General features: G+C 37.4%; 1 protein-coding gene and 1 non-coding gene across 2 annotated transcripts; both read left to right on the top strand.

The window, feature by feature from the left end:
• Positions 1–791: 791 nt before the first annotated feature.
• On the top strand, positions 792–27,527 carry ERICH2 (glutamate rich 2). Its single transcript, XM_045560288.1, has 12 exons — positions 792–843; positions 1,175–1,337; positions 7,232–7,267; positions 8,920–8,950; positions 9,156–9,204; positions 9,415–9,451; positions 11,531–11,626; positions 13,706–13,851; positions 15,350–15,537; positions 21,769–21,826; positions 26,649–26,720; positions 27,329–27,527. The coding sequence occupies exons 1-12, from the start codon at positions 792–794 to the stop codon at positions 27,451–27,453; spliced, it is 1,053 nt and encodes a 350-aa protein (XP_045416244.1). The 3' UTR covers positions 27,454–27,527.
• Positions 14,389–14,505, top strand: LOC123644178. Its single transcript, XR_006737005.1, has one exon. It is a non-coding gene; the product is annotated as a U5 spliceosomal RNA (small nuclear RNA).

Below are 27,527 nucleotides of genomic sequence, written 5' to 3'. Positions count from 1 at the left end.
CCAGGGCTCACAGGAGATTTAGAGAATAATTGTGGGCAAGTGATTAAGAGAATTTAAAAGTAACTGAATCTCTATACACTCTTGGTTCCTGAAATTGTCCACCTGGTTCTATTTTATAATAATAAAGTTTTCCCATCTATGAAGCATCTTCTGCATATCAGAGCTTTTTATATATATATATATATATATATTTCTCGATAACCATTTACCAAGGTACATATCCTCAGAGGTCACCTAACCCCAGAGGTTAAATAGCGATTATATTAATATCTCTTATCATGCAGCTACTACGTGAAATTCGAATTTCGATTTGATTTCAACAAACAGGCTTCCTTCAAATCGCGACGCCTAGCAACAAATCGATACTAGTGATTTCCCGAATCCCAAGTGGAGCAAAATAACCAATTCCTTCCTAGAAGCCAGGCTTGAGGGACAATTAGAATTTTCTAACAGAAAAGCTCCCCCACCCCTTTATGACCAAAGCAGTTATTTAAGCAGCAGCCCCGGAGCTCCAGGGAACCTGGACTTGGCCCCCGCCGGTGGGAGCGGCAGGTCTCTCCTAACCTCTTGAATCTGATTTCTGAGAAAAGTGCCGTCCAGAGACTCCCCAGGAAACCTATAATTTTCTTGGGGCGACCTCAGGTTGGGGGACCAAGTCCTGCCGGAGACATTTGTTCATCCACATCCAGGGACACTCATCTCTCCCAACTGAAGACTTCTTTTACTCCACAAGTTTAAACCACCAACGAAGCCACCCCGCCCCTTTCCCTCTCCCCCGCTTAGAATCAGGTATGGACACCCACATTCCAATCTGTCTCCCTTCTGCCCTCCTCAAAGTAGCCGGTGCGTGTGCGCATGCCCGTCCCACGGCGCCGGCAGGCAATTCGCCGCGCGGCGGGACCCACCAGGCCGCTAGGCTCCCGCTCAACCCGGCCACGCGCCCCGCCCCGCCCGCGACCACCAAAGGTTGCTCCGCCCCCGCCCCGCCCCCTCAGCACCACCGCTCAGTCCCGCCCAGATCTGGCCCCGCCCCTCCGTCCTCCGGCCCCGCCTCGGAACCTTCCCGCCCCTCCCGCTTCGCCTCGCGCCTTCCGCCGCTCCCAGGGCTCCGCCCGCCCCGCCCCCGCCCCTCCTCCGCCCCCCAGGCTCGCCCCGCCCCCGCCCCGCCCCCTAGGCCTCCACGGGCCACCGCTTTCCCGGCTTCAGCCGCGCGCGGCCCTGTCTCCATGGCAACGCGGCGTCCCAGGCTCCTGGCTCCAAACCCAGAGCGAGTCGCGAGCAGGGCTGGCCTTCGGTCTTTGCCCTTTGGACGGTCGGCTTGACAAGGCCACAAGCGGGTAAGAGGCACCGCGTCGCCCTGTCCCCAGCCCCACGTGCAGCCTGACCCAGCCCTCACCCCGGACGCCCCCAGAGGTTCCGGCTCTGGGGCCGCACCGCTGCCGAGGCGCAGCCGGAGAAGGCAGGAGGGATCCACGCGGCTGGAGGTGCGCCTCGACTCGGCTTCCTCCTCCCGCTGGGGTCGAGCACTGAGGAAGGGATGTTTGTGTCTACGTGGGTGTGAATGATAACTGGGCGGTTCTGACTGGCGTGTCTACACCGCCATTCTCTGACCTGCCGATTTGTTCGCGCTAGCTCCTCCCCAAACAATGAAAACAGCCGCGTCCCTTCCCAGGGCTTCCTGCTCCCTCCCTCAGCCCTCGCCCCTGCCCAACATTCCTTTACTTATATTTGGAAACAGCTTAATGGCCAACAGGGATGAGCATTCACTGTGTACTAGCTAGATATAACTTCCTTGGCCATAAGAATTTGAATATATCGTTTGATCTCCCAGGCCTTGTATTCATCTTCTGCTAAACGAGGATCACTTCTATAGTCCAATCGTCAGCCTTCTATGAGATGATGAAACTGACCTGAAATTTCCAAAATCACGGTAGTGTTGTGTTTTGACTGTTCAGACTACTCTACACTAAGCCCCTACAGCATTTAAAGTAACACAGGGCGTAGTTATCAATTTATTGTTGGCTGAATCTGTTCTTAGGCCAAAAGAGCCCCAGAAAATTGCTTTTAAAAAATAAGTCATAAAAGAACACTGAAAATGTCTTTTGATTTGTTTCATTCTCCTAGAAACTAAATACAATGATCCCAAAGCCCAATTTGTTAATTTTTTTCTGGTGGGTTTTTTTTTTTGCTAATTAAAGTTGTTTGGGTTTTTGTAATCTCTGGTCTGGAAAACAACGATAACAACAGCATTGCTCTTTAAGTGTTAAGAGTTTACCAGAGCTGAATTCCAACACCTTTGTAGGGATTCCACTGCACCCACTCCTGCATTTCAAAGCTTCCTACCTACCCTCACCAACTGAGCTAGGACCCCAGTTTTTTCTCCCCTTTCTTTGCCCCATCCAGTCTCAGTTGTGCACTAGACCTGGCTTCATTTGTCAGAGTTCACCTTCAGGACTGTCCTTGCTAGGCTGTAGGTAATAATAACAATAGTGATAGGAGAAGAAGGAGGAGGAGTTGTAGTAATTGTAATTCTAGCAGGAGATGTGCTACTATTATTATTATAGCTATTTATATTAACCCTCACAATAACTCTGTGAGGTAGGGTGGCATTTTTATCCTCATTTTACAGTTGAGGAACTGAATCACAGAGAGGTTAAGGCACTTGCTCAAGGTCACACAATTTGCTGGGATTGGAACATAGGCAATTTGTCTCCAAAATCTGGACTCCTAGAACTATATTATGCTGTAAAGGAAATATGTAAAATTTATATTTAGTCACTTTTAAAAATGAATGTAAGTAATGGATGATCATTGAAAGCATTTTTACATACATTTGAAGCTATGCTGTGAAATACCCTGTCTGCATCATATTACATCTTCCCCACCAAGCTCCTTGAGGATGGAGGATAGTGCTTAATCAGCTCTGTCTCTCCTTCTCATCACAGTTTCAGGGCCTGAGCTTGTAGCTGTCTATGTATTTATTCTTTCTTTGCCTATTAGAATACAAAGTAGCTTATAAAAACAAATAGCACAAAGCCATAAAATAATCACTTAGTTGGGATGAAGAAAAAATGTCCTGTTTCCCAGTATGACAAAAGAAACCAAAATAAGAGGTTTTTTTTAATTTGAATTTTAAATTGGTAATTAGGGTTGGCAATTAGGCCAGGCACAGTGGCTCATGCCTGTAATCCTAACACTTTAGGAGGCCAACATTGGAGGATCAGTTGAGGCCAAGAGTTCCAGACCAGCCTGAGCAACATAGCAAGACCCTGTCTCTGCAGAAAAAAATTTAAAAATTAGTTGGGCGTGGTGGTGAATGCCTGTAGTCCCAGCTACTCGGGAGGCTGAGGCAGGAGGATCCCTTGAGCCCAGGAATTTGAGGTTGCAGTGATCTGTGATGATGCCACTGCACTTTAGCCCAGGCAAAAGAACAAGACCCTGCCTGAAAATAAATAAACAAATAAGAAAAAAATTTAAAAATAATAAATTAAATGTTGGTAATTCATTTTATAAAAGGTTTTTTTTTTTTTTGAAATCTGTGTAGTCTAAATCATGCTTACTTCAGCAGCACATATACTAAAATTGAAGTCTGTATAGTCCAGATAAAACCTATTTGGCCCTGTTGGCTATGGGTTAGTGAACACATACCTAGAGGAGTAGGTGTATGAGATGTTTACAGTACATTTGTTTTCAGGTACTATGTCTTTAAAATCCGGAGTGTATATTTCAGTTGGCTCTGAACTATTGCCGTAGCCCCTTCACTAGTCTCCCTACTTCCAGTTCTCAGGTTTACCCTCCACAGAATTTCTTTTCTAAGATCTAATCATGTGATCACCCTTCAAAGCCTTGGTTTGCTTTTACATTGCCTCCGGGTTAAAGTCCTAAATCCTTAGCACATGGCAATTAATGACTTTTATAATTTGCTCTCATGTACATATCCAACTTCATCTATTGCTATTCTCTAACACACAGCTGAACTACAACTTCTATTGACTGACTTCTTGGGCTTAACTTGATTTAATGCCACTTTCATTCTGAAGCCTGACTCAATCTTGTTTTTTTTTTTTTTTTTTTTTGAGACAGAGTCTCGCTCTGTTGCCTGGGCTAGCGTGAGTGCTGTGGCATCAGCCTAGCTCACAGTAACCTCAAACTCCTGGGCTTAAGCGATCCTCCTGCCTCAGCCTCCTGAGTAGCTGGGACTACAGGCATGCGTCACCATGCCCGGCTAATTTTTTTTTCTATACATATTTTTAGTTGGCCAGATAATTTCTTTCTATTTTTAGTAGAGACGGGGTCTCGCTCTTGCTCAGGCTGGTCTCGAACTCCTGACCTCGAGCAATCCACCCGCCTTGGCCTCCCAGAGTGCTAGGATTACAGGCGTGAGCCACTGCGCCCAGCCTCAATCTTGTTTCCCATTGCAGATAGAATTAATCTCTTCTCCCTCTGTGTTCCTATGGACTATGTTAATTCTAGCACTGTAGCTCTTATTACATGATATCAAATACATTAATCTTTTTTGGTTTTAAGGAGTAGGAGCTATATTAGTCAAGGTCTCTTTTGGCTTTAAGTGACAAAAACAACTCCAGTTTGTTTAAGCAAAAAAGAAAAATTAATTGGCCCATGGGAAAGGCAGAGGTTGAGCTGGAAACAGGGACTGCGACATCATCAGGGATGTGTATGTCTCCCCCTGCCCCATCTCTTCATCTTTCATCCCGATTCTTGTGTATATTCTGCTCATTCTCAGGCCTTTCTTTCCTTGGGGGCTAGAACCATGGGTGCTGGGAGCTCTAAACTCATATTCTCCTACCTTTGTGACAATTCCACTTGGAAACATCTTAGGGAAAGGTTGTGATGAACTTAGCTTGGATCACAGGCCCAGAGCTTGGTCCCGTCACTGTATTAGCTTATGAATTACTATGATTGGTCTGTCTTGGGATAGTACTGCCTTTGTGTTCAGGTGAGCTTGATCTGTTAACCAAATAAGGAGGAAGGGACTGTAGGCAGACAATACCTTATTCTAAAGATACTTATAGGAATTACAACACTTGAGAAAAATCTAAGAAACCCAGAGAACAGGCCTCAGAGCTGGATTCTGGAACTGGAAGGTTGTTCAGAGGCAGCTCTGTTGACTGGACTCCCTCTTCCTGTGTCTTTCCAGTTCTACCTCCACTGCCTGCTGACTCTCCTTAGATACTTTGAGTACATGGGCCAAAAAGAAGGATTTTGATTGATCCTGGTAATTGCCGTTCTCTCCGTTTGGGCAGTATGGAGAGTTATGTTGTAGCCCTTAGAGGGACGCTTTTGGTATAGTACTTTGAAGCTGGGTCTGTGCCATACGTATAGGAAGTGAGTACTTATTTCCCCTATAAGATTCTGACCTTCTCAAAAGCAGAGAATCATCTTTGTAGCCTCAGAGCTTAGCCCAGTTATATCTGATATACAGGAGGGGCTCATCAAATATTTGTTTTAAATAGACATTGAATATTGCATGCAAATTTAGAACTATCGTAACTGTGTTATTCCTATTGCCTCAGGGACGGTTGAAAGATTATCAGGAGAGTCAGCCTATATTTCAAAACCCAGAGGGTGCACTTGGTTGAGATTTAAAGGGATGGTTAAATGAATGTTGTGATGTTAACATTAACCATAATGAATAGGAATGAATATACAAGGTGTGCACCTACAGACCATTCTTTCTGGTTACCATGACTCCAATTTGAGCCAGTACTACTGGATGGACAGGAAAATTAAAGTGGCACAAGGCCAACATACTGTTTACATGCCTGCAAGAGATGGATAAACATAGAGATACAAATGGTATTGCAAATTTTAAATTGTCTTTATTTTTTTAAACACATAATATATTTATGTCATTCAAAGTTCAAGAGGTACAAATGGACCTAAAGTAGAAATCTCGCCCCACCCCAGTCCTGCAGCCATCCCTTTTTCCTCCCCAGAATCAACCAATATTATCAGTTTCTTTTCTGAAAGCATTTCGTTTCAGATATTTTTTACATATTGATATCTATTTTAAAAATGCTATTACCTATATAATAGGCATTCCTCATTCTGCTTGGTTTATCGGTGTCACTGCTTTAACTTTACTTGTGTTCTAAATTACTCTGCTTTTTCCCTGGAGTCAATGATCTTTCTAAACAAGTATCAGTACTTTAGGGCTTTTGTGGATTTGTAATTAATTAATTAAAAGCCCTCAGAGCTAGTCTGCTTGACTCAATAACAGCAAAGCCTTGTTTTTGTTTCCCTAAGCAATTTCAATCAGCCCCATAGGACATCTTCTCAGCTTTTCCTTTAGATAAAACCTCAGGTTGTTTCTATAGTGTCTCTTCAGTGTGCCAGGCTCTGTGCTAAACACTTTACCAGATTATCCCATTTAATCCCAATAATAATCCAGTGAACTTGGCACCACGGTGATCCCTATTTTTCAGATGGAAGAATGGAAGCTTAAAGTCACATAGCTTGCCCAAGCTTACCTGGGAAGTGGCAGAACTGGGATGTGAATCCAGTCTCTTTCATTCAAGAGCCCCAGCTCTTAAGTATTATTCTGTTCTGGCTCCCAAGGAATTCAATTTTATGAAAGGAGATTAAATGAACATTTCCTAGGTAATGATAAAGCCAGACCGAGCAGAACCTGGGTCTCCATCCAGGGCTGGGATCTGCCCCACCTAGGTTTTCTTTTCACCAGGTGAAAATGGGAGAATTATCTGCACTGATGTTTCATCCAGGTGAAGGGTGGAATGTTGCAAACTATGAAGATCCTAGAGCTAGAAAGTAGGGGAAGGCTCTAAACATAAAGGTGATGCTCTATGTGACTGTGGAGTGAAAATACCTCTCAGGAGACGTCACCTCAGATTTCTTTTGTTAGGGTCTTAGTTAGTTCTTTATTACATTGTTTCAGCTTTGGAGCTTTACTGCCCTAGAGAATCAGAAAAATCTTTCATTTATCCTAGAGTTTGGTCTTCTACAACTGTTTTCCCCAACAGATACCTTGCTGTTCTAATAGACTTTAGATAGATCTCTGTGAGCTTCTCAGAGGGATAATCAAATAATAACATAAATAATGTCTGGCTTGGTCAAGGTTCCCCAGAAAGCAGTGCCTGAAGCAAAAGTTTATGTACAACTGCTTTATTTGGGAGTATAAATCAGTGATGGGAGATGGATTTTAAAAAAGAAAAAATGCAAAATAATGACACTTCTCTTTTGTTGTCCACAGTTTTGGACCTGAATTTTGTATTCCGGAAATCCCTAGGTATGTAATAATAGTAACAATTTTTTTTTTTTTTTTGAGACAGATTCTCACTCTGTTGCCTGGGCTAGAGTGCCATGGCATCAGCCTAGCTCACAGCAACCTCAAACTCCTGGACTCAAACGATCCTCCTGCCTCAGCCTCTCAAGTAGCTGGGACTACAAGCATGCACCACCAGGCCCAGCTAATTTTTTCTATATATTTTTAGTTGTCCAGCTAATTTCTTTCTATTTTTAGTAGAGACAGGGTCTTGCTGTTGCTCAGGCTGGTCTCGAACTCCTGACCTCAAGTGATCCTCCTGCCTCGGCCTCCCAGAGTGCTAGGATTACAGGCGTGAGCCACCGTGCCCAGCCAATAATAACAATTTTTAAAGTCTGGCTCAAAATGTAGGGACAAGTGTTAGAGCGGGGAGCAAGGAGATTGTTACTTATGAAAAATTTAAGTGTGGCCACTCCCATACTTGAAAAAAACCTTAACGGTTTTCTCTCTACTATTAGAATGAAATTTATTCAGATATATGAAGGGCTAAATTCTAGGAAAATCAATCCTATAATTGGGTAACTTAGAAAGGTAAAAATTCATAGAGAAAACACTATAACTTGTAAGTATTAATAAATACATAAGAAAACTTATAAGTTAAGAATTATATTTTAAAGTATATCTTTGGGCTTGGCATGGTGGCTAATGCCTGTAATCCCAGCACTTTGGGAGCTGAGGCAGGAGGATCACTTGAGGCCAGGAGTTCGAGACCAGCTTGGCAATATGGCAAAACCCCTTTCTCTATAAAAAATAGAAAAAACTAGCTGGGTGTGGTGGTGGTGCCCTATAGTCCCTGCTACTAGGGAGGCTGAAGTGAGAGGATTGTTTGAACCCAACCCAGGAGTTTGAGGTTATAGTGAGCTATGATTAAGCCACTGTACTCCAGCCTGGGTGACAGAGCAAGACCCTGTTTCTTAAAACAAAACAATAAATAAAATAAAGTAAAATAAAATAAACAAAATAAAAATTATCTGGATAAAATCAAAAGTACATTTCTATAGTTTTTGTTTGGAATACTTTATTAAAAATACCATGTCTTGAGTTATCATAGAAAAATGTCTTCTTGTTAGTCACATACATTCTAAAAGGTGTTTTCATAACACACAAAAAAACTGGAATGTGGCAGATACTATAATTTACATATTGTGTTTTGTTTTGTTGCAGTACGGGAGAGCAATGGTGTAAATGTAAGCCACGATGAATTCATGATTTGTAGGGTCAGCTCAGGAGGAAAGGGGGTCCTTAGCCTGCTGTTGATTGTATTTGGATCTAGATCTAGAGTCTATGTGATATAAAACAAAAAAGTAACAGAGAATTTGAGTCTTATTTAATATATCACTTTTCTTCCAGGCAAAATTATTCCTATGTCTCTTTTTACATAAACTCCAAGATGAGATAGGGAGAAGGGGAAGGCTTAATTTTTCTAGATTTTTTTAACCCAATTTCATAATCCAGAAGAATGATATTCTACATTTAGGATGGAAACAATGTTAATAAATACAAAAACCAAATGTATACTTAATCTTCTACTGACAGACTGAATTCTGTGTTCTGTTTATTTATATTTTAAATTTATACAAGATTTTAGAGGCTAGTAAATATTTTGATTTTTGCAGGAATTATGTAGACAAGACAAATGCTGTAAAGGTAAGAGTATATAAACTTTTTTAGGATGCATTGGGTCTATTTTACTATCAATTTGTAGAGTTTTTAAATAATTAGCTTTAGTATAAAATTACATTTTAGCCTAGCTAGTAGAAATGTTTATATAAAGGCTATGAATAATTATTTCAAATACCTCAAACTAAAATAATAATGATAATGTTAGTTTTTATTTCTGCTTCTATTTTAGGCACCAAAAAATAGACAGACTGGCAGATTGCTAGTGTTTGATCCAAAGGGTAAATGATTTATTACTTAGAAAGAATGTGTTTGACCACTATTTTATACTAAATATTAAGAAGAATATTGAAATGGTTGAGTGACTTAGCAATTAAATCCTTTGTTATATTGTCTATCTTTCAAAAAATCCTAAATATTTGCCAATTATAAATTTATATTAGAGACATCATTGTTGATAAAATACTGAGGGTTTTTTTTCCTTCTTTCAGAAAAAGTGATGATGAAACCAAATGAAGCAATGTCAGAGTAAGAAGATGTGTTTGATTGCACAGCTGATCTATCACATGCCTTTTAAGCAATTAGAACTAGATAATGCAACCATTTGTCACCCAATTAAATTTGAAAGGCCAGAAATGCATGGATTAGCACTTCAGCTTGTGCTTCAGCCAAAGCAATTGATACTTAGATAGGAGACCATTTAAAATGAAAAATGAATTTTGATAAAAATGTAGAGGTATAGATAATATTCATGTCCAGTTGTTAATGCTTAAACATCACATATTGTGTTTTACTTATATAATAATTTTCATTGCTCATTCCTACTTCCCTTTGATACTAGCTTATTCTTTCAGAATATCTCTTTAAGTGAATATTTTCTTTAAAATTAAGCAGAATCTTTATTTACTATAATGTGAGTCATTACTACTAAAGAAAATAATTATCTCATTGAAGAAACTAGTATTAAAAAAATCACAGTATAATATCAGTTTAGGAGTTGAATTTTAAATATCTGCTCTGTTCAAGGCATTGATTCTGATGACTTATTAAAGCCCTTCCTGATATGAGCATCTCCTACTTTGTTAAAAAAAAAAAGCTATTATTTGTTCTATGAAAAATTACAGCTTGAAAGTTGAGCATAAAAACACATTTGTAGGGATTATTGACAAATTTGTAGGTACCATTCTGGTGGGATTCTTCTATTTAAATTTATATTGTTTTGGTTTATTCTGAATATTATTGGCTGGAAAAAATTCCACCTTATGCAACATATACTTTAATTTTCATACTGTCAAGGCTAAAAATGTCTACCTTGGCTCTTGATATATTATATAAATATAACACATATTTTATATTAAAGGGAAAGTAATGTATAGCAGATCAATGGCAGAGGATTTATGTTTATTTCAATTTAAAGGTATAACCAACCAGAAGAAAAAGAGACCTGTTAAGTATATTAATTTACATGTAATTATATGTATTCTATTACATGGTTGCAAACACTTAAATAAAAAAAATCTAAGAAATGTTTAGTTGTCTTTGAGGGAAATATGAGATATAACTTTTAATAATAATAAAAGTTAATAGGTCATTGATGAAAATAAATCATTGTTGTGTCCATGAGCTACAGTGTTCATAGACTGTGATAAGCAGTGTTGGCACTAGAGCAATGGGTACTGCACATCTTGATCTATCCTGAGGTGGATAAAGCCCAGGGATAAATCAGATGCAGCCTAGGAGTGACTATAGGTTCTTTTGATGTCCGTAATAATTGCATCTGCCTATCAAAATACTTTTTGCAAGGTCAGAATGATCATGTTCCCTCTAATTTGCTTGCAGAGAAGAGCAAGGGTGCTTAGTGTAGCCAGTAAGTGGCACAAGTGTGTGGCTTTGTCACCATAGGTACCTCACCCAGAGTTGAAAGTAAACAGGGCCAATCCTGGAAAAAAATGATGAAGTAATAAAATAGAAAATCCTGGAGGACCTTTGCTTGGGGAAGAGCGTGACTGATCTGCAAAGCTGATACATTTTCTCAGCGTAGCTTCCATTCCACTCTCCATCCTGGGGCTGGTTTCATATTCTGACTGGCAAGTGAAATTTGCCAAAAGGCCCTTGCCAGTTGGGTTAGAGAAAACTAGGAGTTTTCTCTTCCCACCAGTTCTTCGCCTTAGTCTTCTGGTTCTCCACTCCAGTCCCAGGCACGAGTGTGTGGACTCCGTAAACCAGAAGTTTCAAACTTCTGAGCACACAAAGCCCACATTTATCATTTCCTTTTTTCTCCTATAAATCCAGTGTGTAACAGAGTTTTGTCTATCCAACAAACTGCTTTTAATTAACAAACTATTTTCAGTAGAAGTAAAATATACCTTTAGGTGCTGGACAGAGTTTTCTAGATCTTGGGCCTTTGATCCATGGTTTTTTGGTCAAACTTTTAAGCAGACTTAAAGATGTGAGGGGAAAATGGCTGGAACAAATTCACAGTACTCAACTCCTTGACTGAGGTTGAAAAATTGTATCTATAGGGTTTTTATTACATAATCGTATGTTTTATCATCTTTTATAAACTGAATGACAGACTATTTTTTATTCCCATTTTTATATTTTAAGTAAATGCCTCTTTGGACGCAGACCAAGACTGGCAAGCAAACTTTATGCCTCACCAACACAAGTCTCTCTAAATGTAGCTAAGATATTCTCAGAAAAGTAAGTTGTAGTTAATTTTGTTTTTTAGGACTATGTTTGACAAGTATAAATCATTTTAAGACAGTTTAAAATATGAATCTTCTGAAAAAATTACTAATTTCAATAGAAATTTTGGGACATTTCCTAAATATACCCAGTGCTCTTCACATACTAAGGAGAAATTCTGAGACCTAGGTTATCTACTTGCTAGCATAAATACGTTCCAGTGGAATATCTAACCTGACTAACTCTGTAACTTTATTAAGTACTACATTAAATTCCTTCCATTTCCAAAGGATATTATTTCATAAAGTAAAATTTTGAATCTTTCCTCAGTTGTAACTGTATGTAAGTTGAAGTTAACAAAAAGAAATCTTTTAGAGCATAGCAGTTATCTGTTTTTCTTAAGTGGTTAGAGGCCTTATTACCATAAATAATATCACCTCAAATGGAAGTCAATAGATTTTAATTGAAGAGAAGGTTGAACTTCGGGCCTCTGATTCTTTGAAACTGTATATGAGAAAGACTACAGAAATGAGCAGAAAAGGAATTTAGATTTTACTGTTAAAATCATGATTTGATCACTTCTTACATAGATATTTTTCTGGCATGTTCATGGCTTCCAAATAGTGAATCTTCAGGTCATTGAGTATGTTGGCTGCGTCTATGTGTGTTTCATAAAGATTATTAAAGGCATTTATAATTATTCAAACACCTAGAAACTGTACTAGCTAAATTCCCCTTTTTAGGGATATAACTTAGTGAATATATAAGTACCATATTTCATAGATTCTAAAAGCACATATTTTTTTCATATTTTAACATCTCTTATAATTGATGTGATCTTAGACTTATATTTGGCAAAGTTTTTCCTTTTTTAGTGGTACATAAAATATGATATGTCTTATAATAAATAGATGGTATCTTAGATTCTGTAATTTCTGGAAAGAAAAAAGGCATCAAAGTCCTTTCTTCTAGATTAGATACTAGAGCATATAAATTCTGGTAATCACTTGTGTGGTGACCTTTGGCATAACAGGAATCTCACCATACTGTAAACTGAACACTTCAGTGATTTCTCAACTTTTCTTCTGCAGAGTTTCTTCTTAGATGCTTTCTTTCACAATTAGAAGACTGAGGGGGCAGAGACAGAATAAATGTAAATCATCTTTGCTGTGCATTTTTCACTTCCAGAGAAGGGTTTTGCTTTAGTCATATATAGTAGAGTAGTAAAGATTCCAATCCCTCCCCATAGTATTAATACAACAAACTGGTCAACCTATTTGCTAAATCAGTGTACAAGACCACTAACTTTACTAATGTTTTGGATTTACATTTCAATGAGGAGAAAAAACAGAGCTACTATAACTTTGGGGAAAAATAATACTTTACATCTTTTTATGTACTTCCATGCAAACTAGAAGTCAGATTTTTAAAACTTTGTAAAGGAGAGATATTGAAAGATTCTTAAGACTTCAAAAGGGAGACTCGTGGTTCTTTTTCCACAAGTGTGGGTACCTGTCTTTGTGAACAGAGTGGGCCACGTAAGAATCCCTTGTATCAGTGCATTACTTTTTAACATGATGCTTCAAGCTTAAAGGCTAAAAGAGAAAATTAACCCGTTTTTATTATAGTTCAGCTACTTAATGAAAAAGGATATTTTATATTATGACTGAGGATTAATATTACTGTTGGACTCTCATTATAGGTGTAGCTATTAGCAATGGCAGGAATTGATTTATAAACTTTAAAAACTCAAGGCTAATTTCCTTAGTTTTATTCCATCATATCATTATGATGTACCAAAGACATTTATATAACTGATTACTTAAATGCTCTGTTAAAGAACTCTGGAAAGATTCTAAGAACTATTACATAGTAACAAATGCTAGGTTAAAATAGGATTTTAATCACCAATAAAAATTATTTGTAATATTTTTCCACAAAGAAGGTACTACACTTCAGCTATTAGTTTATGGTTGGTATATTATAGTGTGTGTTTATATTAAATGTAGTGTGTTTGTGTTTATGAACCATATAAAGCATTAAACAGAATTATGATCTAGAAAATATTTTTTCACTATTCACTTTAACATTTAGGAAGGAAGTCTCTTCAAAGAATATTGAAAATAAAGTCTCTTTAAAGAATACTGAAAATAGAGTATCTTCAAAGAATATTGAAAATAAAGATATCTTAAATCTACAGTCTGACCTGTGGTCATCTTCCTTCTTAAAAGAAAGCACAGGTAATAACATTTGTTTTATTGAGTTGAGTAACTGTGGCTCAATTTAGCCCTCCTTTTCTGTGACCTTTGGGAGTTGACAACTCTGTATGTCTGGGGCAGGTCATGAGAATCAGTAGTTTCTCAAATTCACGTACCAGGTGTTTCTCATATGCAGTCAGGTATGGGATCCATGGGTATACATTACGTAAGATGATAATGACCACGTATTAAATCCTAGAATGGATTAACATACCTAGGAAAGCATTAACAAGTTCCATTCATTTAACAGCAATTGAAAGCCAGACCGCCAGGCACTGGTTTAGAAGCTGTGGATGCAATAGTTGGCAAAACAGGGAAAGTCCTTGCCCTTATGAGGTTCACATTCTAGTAGAAGACAGCCAACTATTAGAAATAAATAATAGTAGGCTGGTCTGAAGGTGGTGAGTTATCTCAGTTGATTGCTCACAACCAGTTACAGATCAAGCTCCTCATTCTACTCTTTCCTCCTTCTCACTACTGGACTTGACTAGTCTAGGAGAAAAAAAAAATACACAAAAAATGCCCTGGTTTTTCTTCAGAACAAATAAATCTTTCACCTTTTACTAAAGATTTCCGTGGAGAGAAACCGTTGTGAGTTGGTAACCAAATTTTTTGAGGCCTTGCTTAGGCAGGGCTAAACAAACAAAACAAAAAACCCCAAACACATACACACACTTAAATAAGCGAGACAATTACAGGTTGTGATAGGTGCTATAAGGTGAATGAACAGCACCTGGGGAGGGGACTACTTCAGCTGTAGGGATCAGGAAACCTTTCATGATGCTAAATGTTTGTGATGTGAATGCGGCAGTTTCTGTGACATCACAGGATGTCCTTAATTGTTAATTATGACCTTCCTCTGATGCACCAGTGTGGTGAGTCAGCGCACAGGTTGGATGCACACTGGAAGGTTAGGGTAGTTGTGAGCTTATGGAGACTGTAATTGAAACAGAAGCAGGTAGGTGAGTGGCTGAATGATGCAGCCATCGAACTCTCAGAAGAACTTGATATTCCTTTCTAGGGTAGCACTTTTGGTTTAGAGTCTGGAGTTTGTTTTAGAGGCAGCAGAAGTTTTAAGTTTTAGCTTTTTTTTTTTTTCCTCTGTGTTTTCTTAACATTGTCTTATCTGGAGTTCTAGATTTCATCATTTTGTTCTTTCTAACACGTGTTTATACATTGTTTAGAGTAGCTCATCACACTCCCATCAAAGAGGGGATCTCAAATGACTTGGCAGGCTCTCAAAATCTTACAAAAGTTCTAAACACTGCCTCATTGATGTTGAGAGAATTAAATAAGGTAAAATACGTAGTGTTCAGAATATAACTTTGTTATGATGATGATGATGTTCCTTTTATTTGATATATCAGTTTCACAGATAATAATAAGATCTAATTTTTTCACAGATAATAAGATTTAATTTTTGAATTTTTCAATGTTTGTTGATTAAATTGTTGATTAAATTATGTTTTTTCTGTTTTAGGTGAAGTGGACAAAGATGCAGTCATTGCAAAGCAGGAGAAAAATAATGAAGATTGCCTTCAGAATATTGATGATAAATTGTCAGAATCAGTAGATGATGATGATGAAGATGATACCAGTGATGAAAATAACAATGAAGACAGTAACCCTAAAAAGGATACTTGTGCCCCACTAGAGTTAATGGCAGAAGTAAGTTTTTCTTGTGCATTATAATTTAGGAAACTTAAAAATATTGAAATAAATAGCCTTGGTGATTAAAGTAATTAGTAAATATTGCATGTTCTCACTCTTGTGGGAGCTAAAAAAGTGGATCTCAGGGAAGTAGAAGTAGAATGGTGGTTACCAGAGACTGGAAAGGGAAAGAGGGTGATGAAGAGAAGTTGGCCAGGGGCTACAAAAATACAGTTGGACAGAAGGATAAGTTCAGTAGTGCAGTAGGGAAATTATTATTTGGAATAATTTATTGTATATTGCAAAATAACAAGAAGAGAAAAATTATAATGTTCCCAACACAAAGAAAAGATAAATGTTTGAGGTGATGGATCCCAACTACTCTGATTTGACCATGACACATTACACATTGTATACTGGTATCAAAATATTGCATGTACCCCCAAAATATGTATACCTATTGTATATCAATTAAAAAAGTGTTTTTTAAAAATTAGCGAAAAGACCGTTACCCATATATAGATCCTTACCTGACTACTCATTGCTGTTACTATAATACTTTCACCAGGTTAGAGTAGAAAGAAGATCCTGGAAGAGACATATCGTATTCTAGTAAGGCAGAGGCAGAAGTAAGAGAAGTTTTGGTCCAAAACTCTGCAAGAACTGCTTTAAGGAATGCTTTCTACAGACGCCACCATGCTGGTTGTTGGGGATAACAGCCATAAATAAGAGAGACATGTCCTTGCCCTTAAGAAGAGGCACATATATAACTAATTACAGTGAAACGAAATACACGCTAGTAAAAGTATTTATGAAGTTCTCTGGGAACGAGAAGGACTAAATGACTAATTGTGGAGGAGGAATAAGGGAGAAGAGAAGCAGGAGGAACAAGGGATAAGAGAAGGATTTTTAGAGGAGGAGACATGAGTGGAATCTTAGAAACTTGAAGGGAGAGGGAAGGATAGGAATTCATCTGGTAAACAAGTGGAAAAGGCATCTCTGGCGTAGGAAACAGCACACGCAAAGGCACTGAAGCTGAAACAGCATACTCAAAAATTGTACGGAAAGGTTTACTGGTAGTTCTGTGGAGAACAAAGCAATTTTACCTCACTTGCTGTGGTATCACAGTCTACCTTTAATTATCATTAATATTACAGAGCTTCATGTATATGGTAGGAACTTCATAACAGGACACTTACATTTCTCCTTCCCATCCTTTGTATTGTTGATGTCATACATTTTATTAATACTTCTATATATAAGTCCCACCATACATTGTTATTATTTTTGTTTTAAATAGTAAATTATCTCTTTTAAAATGTCCTGTTTATTTTCCCACATGTATGCAATTTCTGGTGTTCTTCGTAGCTTTGTGTAGATCCTAATTTCTACCTGATATCATTTTCCTTTTATTTGAACAACTTCCTTTAGTATTTCTTACAGTGCAGTTCTGCTGGCAATGAATTTGTTCAGCTTTTGCTTGTCTGAAAAGTCTTCATTTCATCATCTTTTTTTTTGTTTTTTGAGACAAGGTCTTTCTCTGTTGCCCGGGCTAGAGTGCAGTGGTATCATCAGAGCTCACAGCAACCTCAAACTCCTGGGCTCAGCTTCCAGAATAGTTGGGACTATAGGTGTGCACCACCATGCCTGGCTAATTTTAAAAAATTTTTTTTGTAGAGACAGGGCCTCACTATGTTGCTCAAGCTGGTTTTGAACTCCTGGCCTCAAGTGATCCTTCTGCCTCAGCCTCCTAAAGTGCTAGGATTACAGGCATGAGCCACTGTGCCCGGCCTTACTTTCATTTTTAAAGAATATTTAGCTAGAGAATTCTAGGTTGCCAAGTTTTTTTCTGTGCTTTGGAAGGATGCTCCATTGTCTCATAGCTTTCATAGTTTTAGACAAGGTATCTGCTCTTACTCTTTTTTTTATTCATCTATATATAATGTCTTTTAAACATTTTTTCCTGTGTATTATATTCAGCAATTGTATATGATGTGCTTAGGTATGGTTTTCCTCATGTTTCTTCTTCATTGAGATTCTTGGATGTATGGGTTTATGGTCTTCATCAGGTTTGGAAAATGTTCAGTTATTAATGCTTCAGATTTTTTTCTGACCTCTGCTCTCTCCCTCTTCATTTGAACTATAATTACACATATGCTAGACCACCCAGTGTTGTCCCAAAGGTCACTGAATTCCATTTAATTTTTTTAGTTTATTTTCTCTCTATTTCATTTTAAATCATTTCTATTTCTATGTCTTCAAGTTCATGATCTCTTCTTTGAAGTTATAATCTGCTGTTAATCCCATCTTGTATTATAGTTTTTGCTTTTCAGATACTCTATTTATCATCTCTAGAAGTTCTGTTTAGTTTTTCTATATTTATCCTTTCTCTCATCATCATGTTCATATTTACTTCCGCTTTTGAACATGTAACACATATTTATAATAGCTGTTTTAACATGCTTGCCTGCTATTCTATTATCTTTGGCAATTATAGGTCAGCTTCTATTAATTAAGTTTTCTCTTGCTTATGAGTCTTATTTTCCTGCTTCTTCGCATGTCTGGCATTTTTTTTTATTTAAAAAAATTTTTTTTAGAGATAGAATCTCACTATGTTGCCCAGGCTGGAGTGCAGTGGTGGGATCATAGCTCACTGCAGCCTCAAACTCCTGGGCTCAAGTGATCATCCCACCTCAGCCTCCCAAACAGCTGGGACTACTGGCACATGACACCATACTTGGCATCTGGCAAATTTTTACTGAATCCTAGACATTGTAAATTTTATATTCTTGGGTACAAACTTTTGTTTTGTTTTGTTTTCTTTAAATAATGTTAGACTTTGCTCTAGGACACAGTTAAGTAACTTGGAAACAGTTTTCTCTTTTTGACCCTTGCTTTTAGGCTTCATTAGGGAGGGTACAGGGCAGACTTTACTACTGAGGCAATACCTTTATGAGGATTCCCACCCACCCCCCACCTCATGTTCTGTGTATTAGGAGGACCTTCCACTCTGGCTGGTAAGAACATGAGCTCTTCTCACCCCAGTGTAAAGTCCAGTGATTATTCTACCTGCTCATTCTAGTGATTCTTTCTTCAGCTTCCAGTAGTTTCTTCATACTCACATGCAGATCAGTACCAAAGACTCATAGAGATACCTCTGCAGATTGCTGGAGCTCTTTGTCTTTGTGAAGTTCTCTTCTCTTGAAAATTATAGCCACATCGGCCTCTCTGCAGTCCAAACTGTGTTATAGAGAGATCATTGGTCTCTATCTTGAATCTCTCTCCCCATGCTGGTCCCGGGAATATACTTTGTTTCCCTTCTCTCAGAGACATATCACTGTTCTGTGATGTCTGTTGTCCAGTGTCTAAAAACTGTTGTTTCATATATTTGTCCAGTTTTATGGTTGGTTAAGGAAAGAGAGTAAGCTGGTCTCTGTTACCCCATCATGGCTAAAAGCCTCAATTAGATTTTAGCACAAAGAAAAATACTTAAGTACTTTCCTTCTTAGGTAATTTAATCCAAATGCTAGTCATAGAATCACACAAGGAAATCAGTCATATTTATTGTATTTTCTTTATAGAATAAAGTATGTATAGGACATTCTGAAACTTCCCTGATATTATAGGGTGCTTTTAAGAAGAATAAAAATTGATGCTCAGTGTTGGAAAGATTTCACTTAACCACTCTTTTCTTTTGACTACACACCTAAATCATTCGTGAATTATAGAGCATTCAAAGACCTTTATCTGCCATAACCAAACTCTCTGGAGTTCCTCATTTTCTTTCTTTCCTCTTTCAACATTTAATTATAAAAGTAATCCATTAGTTAATTTTCATGTAAAAATTCAGATAGTATAAGATTGCATACTTTCATATCTTGTGCTGTGCATAAGATCTTTTGTTTTTACAATGCATTCTATTTTGATTTTCCCAACTTCTTATTTTGAATATTTTCAAACCTATAGAAAAGTTAAAAGATTAAACAATGAACTGTATGGTCTTTACCTAGATTCACTCCTTGTTAACATTGTGCTACATTTGCTTTAACTCTGTCCTTTGATAGATGAGCCACAGATACAGTGTAGATGCATATGTTTGACTAAAACATTTGAAAGAAAGGTGCAGATATCATATCACTTGACCCCTAAATACTTGAGCACGGGTCTCCTTAGTTCATTCTTTAATGTAACACTATATCCTTATCACATCTGAGAAAATTAACAGTTATTTTATAATATATGATACCCGAATTCAAAGCAAAGGAGCCTTTGAAATTGATTCCATGCTTCTTTCTTTTTCTGAGACTAGTATTATTAATATAATGCTTCATTAAATAGACTAGATGTTAGATGATAATAAATTCTTGATTTTTTTAGATGTGAAAATAATATCATGATTGGGTTTTCTTTTAATATAAAATGAATTGATATTTATAAACTGCTTTAAAATAATCCAGACAGAGGAGAAGAAAGAGTGTATGGTGATATTGATAAAGCCAGATTGGCAAAATGGTAATTTTGAAGCTGAGAATTGGGGATATGGACTTATTTCACTATTCTATCTACTTCTGTCTGTATTTAAATTTTCTGTAATAAAGAGATTTTAAAAATATATGCAATAGCTGCATATTTTACTGTTCACATCCTCTGACTATGATCAATGAAACTAAGCATTAATTACAAAAATAACTATAACAACAAATTAAAACCACTTCAAACTAAAAGATATTCTTCTACATGATACAAAAAGTAAAATCAAAACTAAACTTACAAACTATTTGGAAAATAGTGATCACCACAACACTAAATATTAAAATTTTTGAAAAGAGCTTGCAGTTTCAAATGCTTCGATGATGATGATTCAAGGAAGAATGACAATAAATGAACTAAATATTCATGCCAGAAACTAGGAAAATAACAAAATAAACATAAGAATATCAAGAAAATGAATTAAAGGAAAAAATGAGTAATTCAAACTAAAAACCAAAGTAGTATGTCAAGAGCTGGATATTTGAAGAAAGAGTGACATAGGTAAACCACTAGATATCAAAATTAAAATGGAATAAAACCACAAATAGGAATGAAAATGAAAATGTCTTAACCTTAGTCAAGAATAGATTTTTAAAATATAAGAATTCTGTTGCAAGTGTTGAACATGGCATTTGTTGATTAATATTTGAATAGATGAAAATTTTGATGAAATTAATGATTTATAGAAAAATCTCTAAAAGAGTTCCAATTTACAGTAGGGGAAAAAAAAGAACCCATGGTAGAAACTGAGATAACCAGTAGAGAACTACTTTTTAAAGTGGTACCTGGGTATTTATCAAATATTGGGAAATATGTGAGAAATGTCTCTTTTATGTTCTCAATGCCCCCATCTCTTATAGAGTAAAACTTACGTGCCTGCATGTGGTTCAGAATATGTCACACACAAGCAAGGGCAATCACCAAAGTACAGGGTTCTATTTTTAATGAAAGCTACTTAAGTAGCTAATATTTGAAGATTAGTTTAGTAAATTGTAGCCTAAGTAAAAAATATGTAAGAATATTTAATGCCATGGGGAGGAAAATGATAATCTATGGGTTTTTAAAAAATTATTAAATAGTCCTAATTTTTATAAATACCTATGTGTTTATTTATGGAAAAATACTGAAACCATATACATGAAGATATTAAAAATAAATATCTCTAGATGATAGAAAGGTAAGTGCTTTTTAACTGGGGACAGAATGTATTTATTTAGCTTTTTAATGTCCTACACAAAAAAATATGTATTACTCTGTAACGAGAAAAATATAATAAAAACAGTGAAGGCAAAACTGGATGATATATAAGAGCATTGATGGAAAATATTGAGTCTACACTTTTTTCAGCTAAGTACTGTCATGTAGTTACCGGCTCAGTTTACAAATGAAACCTGTATCTAAACCAAAGGAATATTACAATAAAGTGATTAATGTCTTCACTATCTGTGCCAGTTGAATCAACTTATGTATTCTCAAGTTGTTCTGTAGTACATACATGGTGTGGCTGCCACAAAGCAGAGCCATTGTCATCCTCATCGTTGCTATCCGAAGTCCTTAAAGGTCCTTGATTAATTGATTGATTATAGATTCATTCCTGGAAAAACATGTATAAATGTTAAAAGCAAAATAATCATTAATGGAAGATTTTCTAGGGAGTTTGTAATTGACATTTAAATTCTCTCTGAGACTACTTAATCTGAAGAGTTTATTGTTTTCCAGTTCCTGAGAGCAGAAATGGGCCGAGACTACCACCTGGCAAAAAAATTATGTCAGATGAGTAAGTACAAAATACTTTCACATTTTTCAATCTTTGTTTCTTAAAATAAATTCCATAATATGTCAGATGGTTTGATTATCATAAGTAGTGAATTCCCTGATAATGTCTCAGTGATTCCTTGATAGAAAATTAGGTTGATTGATATAAGGACCAATTTCGACTTCTAGAGTAACTTTTAGTGGAATAAATTAATGTAGACTAACATAGGATGATTACTACCACTGAAAAATAAGTTAAAGTCTTTACTCTCATGATAATGGGTTAGTAGCTTTGCACCTTTAGTTTCAAAGAAGTGTCAGAGTACAGCAGTCAAAGCTTACTTAACATGCATTTATTCCACAAATATTTGAGTGCGTTCATGTGCCAGGCACTGTTCCAGGCACTGGAAATACAGCAGTCAACAGGACAAATAACACTCCCACATTTATGTCTGGTGTTGACAGATAATAAACTAATTAATAAATAATGTGTCATTAATGATAGGTGCTAGGGAGAAAAATTAAGTACAGAAGAGGGAATAGAAGGTACTGGGAGAAGACAAAGCAGTTTTAAAAAGGATGGTCCAGGAAGACCTCACTGAAGGACTGGGGTAAAGGCTTGAGGAAGGTGAGGAAACCAGCCACGTGGTTATCTGGAGGAAGAGTGCGCCAGGCAGGAAGGGTAGCAGCGTGCTGTGGTGGGAACAGCAAGGAGGACAGTGTGACTGGCGCAGAATGAGCAGAGGGGCATTGATAGGAGGTGAGGGCAGAGAGGTTATGGGCATAGGATCTTTTCTCAATTTAAGGACTTTCCTTTTTCCCTTAGGGAAGTGGAAAGCCACTGGAGGCTTTTGAGTAGAGGAATGATACGATCTACCTTATTTTTCTTTCTATCTTTGGATTTTAGTGGTTTGACTTAATGTTCAAAATAACTGTGGTTTTCTTTGTATTTATACTGTTGGGGAGGTTTACCGAGTTTCTTAAATCTACAGGTTGGTGTTTTCATCAGCTTTGAAAATTTCTTGGCCATTACATCTCAAATATCACTTCTGCCCTATTCTTTTTCTCTCTCTTCTCTTCCTGGGTCTCATAAATTAGAATTTTTTTTTTCATGGTGTCCTACATGTATCTTACACTCAGCTCTGTTTCTAAAAATTTCTTTTTATTTCTATGCTTCTGTTTGGATATTTACTATTGACCTGTTTTTGAGTTTCTTTATGCTGTTTTCAGCTGTGTCCAATCTGCTGTGAAAACTATTCAGTGATTCAAAGATTGCATTTTACAATTTTAGGATGGCATTTAATGATTTGAAAAGATTCTAGTTCTCTATTTAAATTCAACTATCTTTTCAACTATTTTGTCCATCTTTTCCTCTAGTATATTAGTCATAGTTATTTTAAAGGAGAAAATTCACCAGGCTCAGTGGCTCGCACCTGTAATCTCAGCTACTTGGAAGGCTGAAGCAGGAGGATCACTTGAGGCCAGGAGTTCAAGAACAGCCTGGGTGATATAGCGAGACTCTGTCTCAAAAATAAATAAATAGATAGATAGATACCGATTACAGTATGGTCATTCATATTTTCACTTGGCTCAAGGGCTTCCCATCTGGCATGCAGGTGCCCATAGGTTCTTTTCTCTTTGCCTGCCCTTTAAAAAATTTGTGTTGGGTTCTCCCAAGAAATTTTGTCTGTTGGCATAGCCTTGAATTTTATCTGTCTTTAACACACCGTTTTTATATAGTCCTAATGTTTCCTTACCATTTTCCTGCTGTCTCATGCACAACTGATATCTCTGCTCAGTAACATTTTCTGACAGGCAGAGGGGCAGCCTAGAAAAGTGGTTTTTATATGGAACTGAAAGTCAGGAATCCAAAATACTTTTCTTCGTTCATCTCGTGAATGGCTGTGAGATGTCCAATCTAGCTATTTCTTGGTCACTTTACCTGTAATTCGGAAACTTGTGGCTCAGTTTCCTCAGGGCGCCACACTACTGCTCTCAGGCAGCCCGAGAGTCTACCCAAAGGACATTGAAACCCTGGAAGACTTACTTCATAAATTATAACAATTGCAAATGGTAAAGAATAATGGCTTGAAAACCAAAATCGTTCTCATCTTTACAGATCTCATGCAAATACAGATGTACTGTATCTTCAGAAAAGACACACAGTTCCTACAAGGATTTCTTTTCTTTTCTTTTTTTTTTTTTTTTGAGTAAAATAAATGACCCTTTCCTATTAGTCTATAGTATAATTTTGTCTAGGGGTAAAAAGGCTACTTCCTACTCATTTGTATTCATTTTTCCATTTTGTAATGTTTCTGGGGTTCCTGCTCTGTGCCCGGCACTGTCATAGGGATTTAGCTGTGAACAAAGCAAGTGCTCTGTGCCCTTGCATGGCCCCCAGTCTGAGGAAGGTAGAGCCCCATAGGCAGCAGGGCCCCTGCCTCTAAGCCCCAGCCCTTCAGCCAGAAGAAAACACCCACTGGATGCTTGGGAAGGAACCATTCCTCGAGAACTAATAATAACCAACATTTATTCATCACTCATCATGTGCCAAGGACTGGACTGAGTAATTTATATACATTATCTAATTGATTAGCCAAAATAGCCCAGTGTGATAGACAATATTATTACAGATAAGGAAAGTGAGGCACAGAGATATTAAATACTTTCCCCGCCATGACCCAACTAGACAGTGGCAGAGCCAGTATTCACATCTGACAATCTCTCTCTAGGGTCCATGTAGGCTCTGCTTCCCTTATGGAGCTCAGGTTGGGAAACAACCCCTAGAACACAACTACATGTGCTAGAAGCTTCTCTTAACTCTTTACAAACCCTGCTAGCCTGCTAAATAAGAAGAATTTTTCATTCATCACCTAGATATTGCTGGGATAAGTTTCAAAGCAGATACCTTTCCCTACTCTGAAAATTGACAATTGCCAGCAGTTGTTGTTAAACCATCAGGGTAGCTGATCTCATACTTCAATCTCATGGGGTAATCCTAATTCCAACATGAAATTTTCTAAACTGTGTTCCAAGGAATGTTAGTTCAACATTTCTTAATAAGTGTTCCACCAAAAATTATTCCATTGTCAAATAAATTTGGAAAACCACTTTCTCCTCTCTATAGGTTTCTTTTTTCATTTGTTTGAGACATAGTCTCTGTCACCCCAGCTACAGTACAATGATGTCATCATAGCTCACTACACCCTCAAACTCCTGGCTCAAGTGATCCTCCTGCTTCAGCCTCCCAAGTAGCTGGGACTACAGGCACACACCACCACATCCAGCTAATTTTTCTAATTTTTGTAGAGACAGGGTTTCACTCTTGCTCAGGCTGGTCTTGAACTCCTGGCCTCAAGCAATCTTCCCACCTCAGCCTCTCAAAGTGCTAGGATACAGGCATGAGCCACCACACCCAACTTATAGGTTTCTTCATAGTTATGAACATATTATGGTTCTGTAAAATTCTGTGATTATTCCTTACTATAGCTTTACCTGATTAATTTCATTTAACCTAGTTTCCCAAATATATATGAAGAAACTAGTATCTAAAGAAGCAAGTTGGAGAAACCCTATTCTAGAAAGAAGCTTAGCCTCAGAAAGATTTAGACTATTAATGATAAATATAAGTCCAAGTTAAAACTTATGAAAAGGCACTTTTATTAGAAACCTTACATGTATGTGTAATGACACCTAAAATACCGATAAGATCCTTAAAATCAGCTTCTAAGCAGGCACACAGTCATGCTACCCCAGACTGATGAGAAGTTGCTAGTAATGTTAGTGGATTAGGAAATAAAGTCCTTGGTTTGTTGTGTCAGAATGAAAGCCAAGGGCGGGGTCCCATGAGCCAATGGGGTCTAGACCAATCCACAATTATCTCTTACTCTTAGTCAGATGAAAAACACACTTGATGTTTCAGTGCCCCCTGGGGGCCACCAAGATATCAAGCAGGAATCCCAACATTAAATGGATGATGTATGATTATGAATATTCTGCAAGGCAGGTAGGAAAAAAGAAGGGGGAGAGATCAGTAGAGAAAAACCTGGAAAAAACAGTAGTCCAGAAAACTTGAAACAAAAGGTGTAAATCTTTCTGGCCTCTGGAATGGTGGTAACATACCAACAAGTCTAAAAAATTCTATTGGTTGTTATCCAAAAGAAACATAAAGGATCAGCAAAAAGGAATAGATGGTGCTAACAAAAAAAAGGATTCAGTGAAGAGGGGAGAACATCTTTAGGCAGGCAATGACTGGAGTGTAGACGAGGGTTAAAGTTGTCAGGATGAAGAGAAAGAAGTACTATCAGTTTCCCCTATTTGAAAAATGTGAAAAATGGCATCTCTACCATGGAAGAAGTTGCATAAAAAAAAATGCCCTTTTCCTTTGTGTTCGGATGAGACCTTTAGTAAAGAATGTCATGCAGATATTGGGTGGGTTAGATGAGAGGAAGGATTAACAGACCTCTAGGCACACATTCTTCTCATTGACAAAGTCTCCACATTTTGCAGGATTTGTATTAATACCTTCTTTAGGAAATGATTATATTCATGAAATACTTTGGCTCCTGGCCTAGGAGGGAAGCCATATCGAGGTGCTGGAGATTGCATTCTTTGGGTAAGAGGTAGAAAATATAATATAATGAGGATCATTTCTCTTACAAAGCACCGAATATAAGTTGAATATTTTCTCTATTTGCACTTAGATATACCTATGGTATAATTGTCAGTGTTTATCACTTGGTACATTTTCATCTGTTATGATTGACAGTTCTAATCTCATTCTAAGGAGCCTGTTTACTGAAACACTTTGAACATTAATAACACATTCTGTTGTCCATTTTCAGTTCTAATCTACGAACCAGAAAATCCTGAGGCCAAGGAGTTTTTGGCACTTATTGAAGAAATGTTGCTGATGGGTAATTTTAAAAATTGAAATTCCTTCTTTCTCATAGCACTATAAGCAGTCATTCTTCAAAAGCCCATTATCCCAAGAGATTGTCAAAACGTACCTTTAGGAAGTGGTTAAGAAAAAGCTAAATGGCCGTCTTAAATGGTGTAGTGAAACAGCTTGTCCTCTGTGGGCTGGAACCGCCCAAGCAGGGCAGGCTCCTTGGGTACCAGGCATCAGGTACTGACAAGCAGCACATGCTGACACCCCCCGTGGTAAAGGAGTTATCCCATAATTCCAAGGAAATCCAATAAACACCCTCTAAATTACCCTAAGCCTCACTTCCTCTTACTCTATTTAAGAATTTCATTGACAATAGTATTAAATAAAAGTTATTTTTATAGACCTGTGTTTTAAATTAACCTTAAATCCACAAACATCTACATGCCAGTAAGAATATGTTCCTTCTTTACGCTACCACTTTGATCCTACATACAGTTAGCAAAGTTCAGCTCAGCTCTTATGTTCCAAATATACATATTTCTTTGTGGAGGGAGGGGCAAGGAGAATTATGATTTTTTTCAGAGTGGAAATATTAAGAAACATTTTAAGCAATCCTCTTCTTTTCTGTGACAGAGAAAAGTCAGAATCTTAAGAAAGATGATGAAGATAGCGAAGAAGACAGCAGCAGTGAGAGCGAAGAAGAAAGCAGCAAGGACCCGAATGACGAGAGTTCTGACGAATGTGAAGATGGGTCGTGAATGCTGCTGCTATGGTTTAAGCTTCATGTATTTTCATTAATGTATACCACGCAGATATAAAGAAGAGGGCTGCA

This window comes from Lemur catta, chromosome 8 (genome assembly GCF_020740605.2).
Source record: "Lemur catta isolate mLemCat1 chromosome 8, mLemCat1.pri, whole genome shotgun sequence".
Lineage (NCBI taxonomy): Eukaryota > Metazoa > Chordata > Mammalia > Primates > Lemuridae > Lemur > Lemur catta.
The sequence above is the reverse complement of the archived record's forward strand: the minus strand, read 5'-3'. Positions and strand labels throughout refer to the sequence as shown.